General features: G+C 33.4%; 1 protein-coding gene across 1 annotated transcript; it reads left to right on the forward strand.

The window, feature by feature from the left end:
- Window positions 1–3,579: 3,579 nt before the first annotated feature.
- Window positions 3,580–6,944, forward strand: LOC145129431 (CDPK-related kinase 6-like). The gene is made up of 11 exons (XM_079064128.1): window positions 3,580–4,362; window positions 4,507–4,637; window positions 4,719–4,760; window positions 4,837–4,945; window positions 5,035–5,113; window positions 5,219–5,515; window positions 5,610–5,719; window positions 5,817–5,921; window positions 6,130–6,192; window positions 6,282–6,449; window positions 6,536–6,944. The coding sequence occupies exons 1-11, from the start codon at window positions 3,805–3,807 to the stop codon at window positions 6,671–6,673; spliced, it is 1,800 nt and encodes a 599-aa protein (XP_078920254.1). The 5' UTR covers window positions 3,580–3,804; the 3' UTR covers window positions 6,674–6,944.
- Window positions 6,945–10,397: the final 3,453 nt, after the last annotated feature.

The following is a 10,397-nucleotide window of genomic DNA, read 5'->3' on the forward strand; positions in this document are numbered from 1 at the left end:
TTGTGGGCTAAGACCCCGACGACTACAAAATTCTTCTTGAACATAGGATTATTCTTGAAGATACGATCATTCCTTTCTTAGCTAGGTAAACCACGACTTCCATGACAAACCAAGTGTGAATGGGCATATGAACACCAAGTGTGAATGAAAATCAATTTGAGACTTGCAAACTCACAAACCAAAGCCTTGTGATGATCACATATCTTTCATGTATATCGTGTTTTCATTCTCTATATTAATGCCATCATTTGATAAATCTATCCCTCCCAAAATGTTTTTGATGTCCCTAGTACATGATTTGTAATCAAAACCTTAAATTAAATCCCAATTAATGATAGATTGAATTCATTTTGTGTGAATATATATGGTTTGAGATAAAAGAGAGCATGAATTTGTTGTTATACAAATTGATGGTGGTTGTTGCTAGGAATTTATTATGGTTGATGAGAAACCATAACGAGAGTCATTGTATGTATTGTTGGTAATTTATTCGATAACAACCAGAAGGACATGATTTTTTATACTTCCCGACAAATTTACAAATAATGTGTTTTGATGCATAAATTTTCAAGGGTGGTTATGTTGTTTGAACTTGTAATATCCTTACAAATATTTTATTGTGGATAAAGTACAAATAAAAAAAATACCATTCTAATGAATGCATAAGGCTAGGAGGAGTGGTAACACTCCTAACACCTTGCCACATCATCTTTTTAGGTGCCATGTTATTTTTTTTTCTTAGAACCTTATTCTTAGCATTTGGTAGGGAGTGGTAACACTCCTAGTACTCCAATTTTTTTTTTCTTTTTCAAATTTAATTAAAATATTTTTTTTAAACACAAACAATTAATATTAAATAAATTTTATTTTTTTAAACCACAAAAAATTAATACCAAATAAATTATATTTTCTAAAACACAAACATTTGATATTAAATTTAAAAAGTTACAATAAGATTTTTCAGGGGGTTTTGTGCTGATTCTGAAAATTTATATTGTAAAAGAAATTGTAAATTAAGGTCGAATCTGTCATAAGGTCAAAATAAAGGGATCAAAAATGCCAAATTGTAAATTCTGTGTCTTCTTCCTCCCAGAGAAAAACTCTCTCCGCCAATCATATCTATTTGTCTTCCCTTTCTCTTCCTATTTCTTCTCGCTGCCGGGTTAACGAGCAATTGTTAGTGAGACAAGTAGCGACTTTGTAAGGAGTGGAGGAAACGAGTTTGGCGAGCTGGAGGCGAGTCCCTAGCGAGGGCCACTCCCTCCAGCCTAATACCGTCCTTACTTACCTATTTAGGTTGTACGGTCTCGTGTTTTTTTTTACCGGTGGCAAACCGATGCCATCTAGATTTTTATGTTTTGCCTATGAGTTTTTGAGGATTAGGATGTGGTGTTCTTGGCAAAATAAGGTAGGAAAATGAGAGAAAAGTGGAGAGTTTAGACAGTAGAAGAGGAGAGAGACATCGGTGAACTTCCACCGCCGGCAAAAAAAAAAAAACAATGCACGATATTTTCCGCCGGTAACATCTACCACATCGGATTACTGATGACAAAACCTGTAGGACACCGCTTAACCTTAGCCGAGGTGACGTTTATTAAGGATATATGATAAGAGATATCATCTTTCTAAGAATGTAGCACAAATTCATAATTTATAAATATAGAACTCAAAAAGCCAAATCGTATACAACCTAAATGTGTAAGCAACCTAAATGTGTATACAACCTAAATGTGCATGATTCATACACTATTGGTACTTTGTTTAATAGTCAAATCATACTTTATTAATTTTTTAAAATTAATCTGTATAATGTGAACACCGTATATTATGTTTATAAGAAAAAATAAGCTAAAATGTAATATCATCAATAATACTTATTTACTTATAGATGAATCATTATATAAAAAAAATTAATTTGATTTTTAGAATTTTAATATTAATAAGTATATTTAATTAAAAACCTTTTTTTTTTAAAGAGGAAGAGGTTAAATTTATTTTTGAGAATGTAAAAATAGATGATCTAAAATTAAGTAATGAAAGATTAAAGACAAAAATGCAAAAATAGTCCCTGTGGTATGCAAATTTTTGGGGTTTTAGTTCAAACCATGATTTTTTTGGATTCTTGGTCCTTTTGAGCTAGTTTCTTTGCGTTTTTGGTCTCTCAGTAAACTGAAAAGAATATTATGCCCTTCTGATATATTTTTTTATGCTTTTTCTATTTAATTTAAATGAAAAATAAAATAATTACCTAATTTGGGGCCCACCTCTCTCTCTCTCACTCTCTCTCTCTCATCCAACCTTATCCTTCTACACTCTTCCTCTCGAAGACCTGCTGCTCATAAAACGAAGAAGGGAACAAGAACCGCTAAGGGCAGCCACCCACGACTACCCACCGTCGCTAATGCTGTGGAGTTCCGGCCATCACCGCCACCACCAAGCTGCTGTTGTCAGGGCACTCCAACCATCACTAGTCACCGAATTCGATCACCGAATTCGATCACCACCAATCCCCGTAGAGGGTAAGCTGTAAACAAAGCAACAGAAGCCGCTGGAACTCCACCACTCGCCTACATTATCGCTCAGTGCAACCACGTCTCCGTTACTGTGAAGCTCCGCCGTCGTCAGCTGCTGCTTCCTCTTGACCCCTCATCGAACTCATCGGAGCAGCAAGAAAACGAAGCAGTCGGAGCTACCGTCGACCACCATTACATCCCACCACCACTGCAGTCCGCCACCATCGCCTTGCTGCCATTGGTAAGTCTGTTCAAGTTTCTTTTGGGTTTAAAGTCGTCCCACCGGATACCTGCATCTGGATCTGTGGGCGGTGACAGGTGGTGGTGGGGACTGCCCACCACAGCAACGGCGGCGAGTAGTGGTAGCACAGCAGCTTCGTTGCTTCCGTCTTCCCAATACAAGGGTGATCGAAGAGGAAAAAGGGAGCAAGGATTGGGGTTTGTTTGGGGTTGCTCAGATCAACAGAAAAGAAAAAGAAATGGGGTGAGGCTGGAATGGTTCTATGGTGGGCGGAGATGTAGCGGTTCACGGTGGAGTTTGGTGGTCGAATGGAGGCTAGCAGGTGGTGCGGTGGCTATCTCCAGATTGCCGGATGTAGCAGCCCCTTCTTGCTCGTTGAAATCGGGAACGAAAGAAAGAAATGGGTATACGAGAGAGAGAGAGAGAGAGAGAGAGAGAGAGAGAGAGAGAGAGACTTTTATTTTTTTAATTAGTTAAATAAATAAATAAGTATTTAGATTTAAAAAAAAATGAAAGAAAATAAAAAAAAAATGAAAAATAAATAACCTAAGGGTATTACAGTCATTTCACTATTTAGAGGGACAAAAAACGCAATGAAACTAGCTCAAAAGGACCACCAATCCAAAAAGTCGTGGTTTGGAGTAAAACCCCAAAAATTTGCATAGCACAGGGACCATTTTTGCAATTTTGTCAAGATTAAATAAAGATCGGACGGTGAGGATTGGGGGTTTGTAAGATGGTGGTAACGTTTGCTTGTTCAAAGTTTACGGCTTTATAAATCTTGACTGGTTTAACTCGTCTGCTTACTGTTAATTCTCAAATCGAAAATCAAACCCTTGTAGATTTTAAACCATTTGAATTTTCTGTATCTCTCTCTTTCTCTCTCGTAATCATCTACGTCTACATATAAAACACTCAAAATATATATTTAATGTTCACCAATCTACGTTTGGTGATGACTATGAAATTGTCGTAACAACCTATCAGTGGACTTTTGAGTTTTGAAACGATCTTCCACCGGAAAAAAGACTAAATCCTAGCTAGCCCTTGATGGGACATTGCTGTAGCAAAGACGCCGTCGCAGACTCGGCTGTCAAAGAGGACGACAATAACGCCGGATCCACCGTCCCCAACAGACCGCGTACCCCAAAACCGCGTACACCGTCTCCTGCCGTAGGCAACGGTACCAACGGGAGGTCTAGCACCAATACTCCGAGTCATTCTTTCACCGGAAGCCCATGGCACAGTACGTACCCCGCGGGGGTACCCCCGACGCCATCACCGGCGAGGACGCCGAGGCGGATGTTCAAGTGGCCTTTCCCACCTCCGTCTCCGGCGAAGCCGATCATGTCGGCGATTATGAAACGGCAGGGTAACGGAAAGGGAAAAGGGAACACGGCAGCGACGGGAACGATACCGGAAGATGAAGGCGGAGAGGGAGAACGAGCGTTGGATAAGAGTTTCGGGTACCAGAGGAATTTCGGGTCAAAGTATGAGTTGGGGAAGGAGATCGGAAGAGGGCATTTCGGGCATACTTGTTGGGCAAAGGGCAAAAAGGGAGCTCTCAAGAATCAACCCGTTGCTGTAAAAATCATTTCAAAAGCTAAGGTGCCCTTGATTCACATTCTTTAGTTCTTCACTCAATTCAGTAATCTACACTTCTCTTTGTGTCTTGCACGTTGATGGTGATCAAGTTTTGAAATTTGATTCAAAATCGAACTTAGGGTTAGATATATTCTTTTCTTTTACCAGATGACAACAGCCATATCAATTGAAGATGTACGTAGGGAGGTAAAGTTATTAAAGGGCTTATCTGGACATCAACACATGGTCCAGTTCCATGATGCATTTGAAGATGATCAGAACGTGTACATAGTTATGGAGTACGTATATATCATCTTCCTTTTATTTTACCATATATGATAGCTATCATTCTTCCATAGCTAATACATATTTTACAACAGGCTGTGTGAAGGGGGAGAACTCCTTGACCGGATTTTATCCAGGTGATAACTAAAACACCGTAGTTTTTGTATTTATTTCTTATTCTGTAACATATTTATTAACATTTTCATGTGACAGAGGTGGAAGATATACAGAAAATGATGCTAAATCCATAGTTGTACAAATCTTGAGTGTAGCATCCTTTTGTCATCTTCAAGGTGTAGTGCATCGTGACTTAAAGCCAGAGGTATATATATAATATATTTTGTTTTTCTTAAATCGATTGATATTAGAAGTTGAGAAACCATTTCTTCTAATTAATGATGTTTTGGGCAGAACTTTCTATTTAGCACAAGAGAGGAAGATTCGGCATTAAAGGTTATAGATTTCGGTTTGTCTGATTATGCAAGACCAGGCAAGTTTCTTATTTCACATACATGGAAAACAATGTTTCTTTTTTCTTTTAAAAAAAATATTATTAAAAAAGAAAAAAGATTAAATGTTGTGAATTAATGTACAGACCTACGGCTGAATGATATTGTTGGAAGCGCGTATTATGTAGCACCAGAAGTGCTCCATAGATCATACAATGTAGAAGCTGATATTTGGAGTATTGGTGTGATAACATATATTTTATTATGTGGAAGCCGACCCTTTTTTGCTAGAACTGAATCCGGAATCTTCCGATCCGTTTTAAGAGCTGATCCTAATCTTAATGACTCACCTTGGCCTTCTGTAACCCTAGAAGCCAAAGATTTTGTCAAAAGACTTCTCAATAAAGATCATAGAAAAAGAATGACAGCCTCACAAGCCTTAAGTAAGATCTTCATGATTTTAAATATTTCCGCAGTTTTTATACGTATGTAACTTTTTATCATGTGGTGGTAACTGATTGTGTTTACTTTTTACAGCTCACCCGTGGCTAAGAGATGAAAATCGTGCAATTCCTCTAGACATTTTGATTTATAAATTAGTGAAAACATATCTTCGGGCCTCGCCTTTAAAGCGCGCAGCACTTAAGGTATCTATTAATTATAGAATTTCTATTTTTTGTTTTTTTAGCAATTTTTAGAAGTTAAAGGTTTGCTAAATTTTGTGTTTATATTGATTATTGCAAGGCTCTCTCGAAAGCTTTGACCGAAGATGAGCTTGTTTACTTAAGGGCTCAGTTTGAGTTATTGGAACCGAAAGATGGGTGTGTTTCTCTCGACAATTTTAGAATGGTTAGTTTGTTCTTAATGGAGGCCTTTTATTTTTGCAATTTCTGGGTATAGCTTATTTTTGCAATTTTGGTCCTTATTTGAGCCGTAACTTTACAAAAACCTCAAATAAGGACCAAAATTGAAAAAAATCAGTTATACTTGACCGAAAATGTAATTTACTCTTTTTTCATTGTGAAACTTTCATAACTAACATAATTGAAATGTGAAGGCTCTGGTGAAACATTCGACTGCTGCCATGAAAGAATCGCGGGTTCTTGATATCTTGGATGCCGTAATAAAGATTTCTTGATTTTTATTCGTTTTATAATGTCATTTATTGATTAATAAAAATGGTTTATTTATTTATTTATTTGATTGAAGATGAAGCCACTTTCTTATACACGAATGGGATTTGAAGAGTTTTGTGCTGCTGCAATTAGCCCACATCAACTTGAAGCTCTTGAGAATTGGGAGATGATTGCAAGTACAGCTTTCGACTATTTCGAACTAGAAGGAAACCGTGTCATTTCAGTAGATGCATTAGCACAGGTGATTTTTTTTTTATCTTTTTTTTTTCTTGACCCAATTTTTGATTTTCATTTTCTTAATAAATACAATGACATGGCGATATGTAGGAAATGAATGTGGGCCCATCAGCACACGCGATACTGAAAGATTGGATAAGAAATACGGATGGGAAACTTAACTTTCTTGGATATACCAAGCTTTTGCATGGTTTGACTATTCGTAGTTCAAACACAAGGCATCATTAATAATAAGAAAGATGGATTTATTAAATAGGTGATTCTTGTTTGTTTATTCTTAATTTGTTTCTTCTGATTGATGCATAAACAACAAAATGGGCTGCAATGGTTACATGTATCACACCCTTACATGATGGGGGAAAGAACGATAAAGATAGGGCAGATAGATATATATGCCCATGAGATGACTGATGGCATGTTGGTAATTTTTGTGTTTTTGTCAAATTTGATTTATTGTGAATTGGTGTTTAAAGAAATTGTAAAGGTCAACTTGTTATTATTTTTTTTTTGTTACAGATTAAGTACTTATTTTATCATCAAGTCATTGCTTAGATAATTGTTTGTAATGTTCATTCAGAAAAAAAAAGTAAGTAAAAGCAGATTTGAATTTATTTCATTATTGTTGACCAATGATAGTATGTTTAATGAATGTAGTTAAAGTTTGCAGTCTTAGGCCACCTACCTAGCGAAAGAACAGCAACAACAAAGGCCACCTAAATTTACAAATTTAATATATTCAACACATATACAACAACCAACATAATTCAAGCTTTTATGTGAATCTTCATCTAAATTATTTATCCATGTAATTGAAGGTTTACAACAACACATTATTTTGGTAGTTGTTTATGTAAGTAGTTTTCTGGATCCTTAATTCAATTTAAAAACCTTCAACTACTGATCATGTTCGTTTTGAAGTCCTAGTTTAGAAATTATAATGTTGTAATTTCTTGGATCCTTAATTCCATTTTCAAACAAATCTCTGATTTTGTCATATATCTTGATATTGCTTCCGAAATATGGAATGCACTTAAAGAGCGCTTTCAAGAAAGCAATGGACCACATATTTTTCAAATCAAAAGAGACTAAATAAACATCAGTGAAGGTCAAGATTCAGTGAGTACATATTTTACAAAATTAATAGTGTTGCATGTGGGAAGAATTATCCAACTAAGGGAAAGGAATAACCACACAAGCTACTCTTCTCTAGCATTGGGCAACTTCTTCAGCTTTCTTGCTCTTCTTTTCTTTTGGGCATCTTACTCTACCTGTCAAATAGTCAAATAACATTCTAATTAACTTGCATATTTCTAGGTTCATGGTATTATAACCATTTAAAATGGTAATAAATATTTATTTTAATTTTTTATTATTTAGTAAATTATATATCAATTTACAAACAACCTTAAAAAATAATATGTGTTTTGCAAAATTAAAGTAAATCTCTTTTGTTCTATTTTAAAAAAAAGAAACATAAAGTTAACTTCATTTTATTATTTGATAATTAAATTTATAACATATAACAATGCACTAATTACTTGCAATAAAGATTATATTAACACCAAAGTCAGTTCGGTTTTGGCAATATGGGACGATGAGCTTTAATATGTCAATGTGGGTAACTTACTTAATCTGATATATTTTTCTATTACACATATTGTAACATCCCAAAAATACTAAGTAAAAGTTTTGTTTTTAAGTCAACCAAAACAACCATTCATTCCTCTAACGTATTCTAGTTAAAAAATGTTTTTAAAATAAAAACAATGGGGTGAAAAATCATGATGTTACATTGTAATTAATAATAGTTGCATCAATGATCCCTATCAATGATTTATTTTTTAAATATAGAACAACATATAATGAAAGTAGGATGCTAACAGTTGTAGGAATGGTTCCTATAAATTACGGTTTACATAAATGGTACCGTAACTATAATTTTAAAAAGTTAGTATATGTAATTAGTATGTAATAACAGTTGCAAGAACGGTCCCTATCAATGAAAACTTTTTTTTTCAAAATACTACAACTTATAATCATGTGGCAAGGGTAAAAATGGTCATTCCATTAAACAAATTGGATTTTCAAGTTTCTAATAACAACATTACAACAATAATCAAATTATTTGACCAATTCACGAATTAATACCAATTATAACAACATATTTTCAAAGCACATTGATATAATTTCTATAACTTTATAATAGCAAATTAATCTCTTACCCTTTCTTTCCTTAATGATGAAGCTTAAATTTAAGATTATAGCATATTTAACTGTTTTACAAGTCTACAAACCATGATTTTGTTTCAAATCCAAGAATAATATTTTGAATATGGATATAATGGTCATTTTGAATAATTTTAATAGCAACACACACATATAAAACACACATAGATACACATCAAACACGTAACAGTTAACTAAGATGTTATAAAATAGAATTTTCATCTTTTTAGGAAAAAAGGAACACACATAGATAAACATCAGACATATATGATATAACAGTTACAGTCATCTTTAAGAGAAAGTCGAAGAAATGCTATAACACATAGAGTAACATAGACACACACACTGTAAAACATACAACCTAATATGAAAAAGCAACACACACATAAAAAGAAAAACACAAAAAGAAACATAGCAAAAAGAAAGAATTTGAAAGTAGTTTTTTATACGGGTCCTACTTCATACATACCAACCTACATTATCATCATATACCATTAGACTTACTTTTTAGGTTATTATTATCATATAATTATCATTGATTTTACTTTTTAAATAATCATTACCATATAATTACTATTTGACTTACTTTTATTATTATTCATTATAACCTAATCAAAAAACCATTTATTATTTAATAGTTACAATTTTATTATTAACCTTATTAATATTAATAACTTTAAATTTGTTTTTTTATTAAGATAAATAACAATAATAACATTATTTTTAGAATATAATAATATAAATAATATTATAAAAAAATAAAATTCTAAATAAATTTTTATCAACGTAATATCATTGATAGTATAAATAATATTATAAGAAAAATAAATTAGAAACAAATCTTCATCATTTTTTTTTAATTTTAAATATTACCTAACAAAATTCTGAGACAAAAATAAACAACTAATCATCTATAGTCATAAAAGATCTTTCCGTAGGTCTAAGTCGCTTATAGAATTCTAGACGCGACTTATACATAGTTTGCCATTTCGGCAACGTCTAGTGTTTCCGGTAGCGTCTAGTGGAACAACTGCCAACTCACTTTCAATAAGCAGGCAGTCTAGCAAAACACTTATTCGATCTTCTTGGCCCTCATCCATGAAATCTAGAGACTCAATTACAGGTTGATTTTGTTTCTCATCCATGGCGGCAACATAAATGCTCCAGTAATGTAAGGTAAATATTTAGGACAAGTTAAGAGAAAGAGAAAGAACTTACAGCGAATGCTCCGATAATGTATTTCCAGCAAGAAATGATGGCTCCAACGATAGATATTTCGGTTCCTAAAGTATTTCCGGTGATATTTTCCGGCGATATATGAAGTTTACAATTTATCTTTTGTGAATGTTTTTTTTATGTAATATGAACAGTAAAATTTATAGGTGTAATATAACCTAAAATTTGAATTTTTTTAGATAATAATAATAATAATAATAATAATAATAATAATAATAATATTAAAAGATAACAATTAATTATAATTTTTTTTAACTTTAAGCTTAAGTTTAGAATGAAAAATAATTAAAAAATAATTAATAAAGTGGGTAAATTGTGAACATACACCGATAAAAAAAGTCAAATTCGAAAAACCCAAATATCACTCCACTTGCATTTGGTGGTCAACAATAATTCAGGCTCAATTTCAAAAAAGAAAAAACGGAAGTCATCTTTAATAAAAGAGGCGGAAGATGTGTCCAGACGCCTCCAATCAAAATTAGTCAAAACT

Source organism: Lactuca virosa, chromosome 8 (genome assembly GCF_052849685.1).
Source record: "Lactuca virosa cultivar CGN04683 chromosome 8, Lactuca_virosa_CGN04683_v6, whole genome shotgun sequence".
Lineage (NCBI taxonomy): Eukaryota > Viridiplantae > Streptophyta > Magnoliopsida > Asterales > Asteraceae > Lactuca > Lactuca virosa.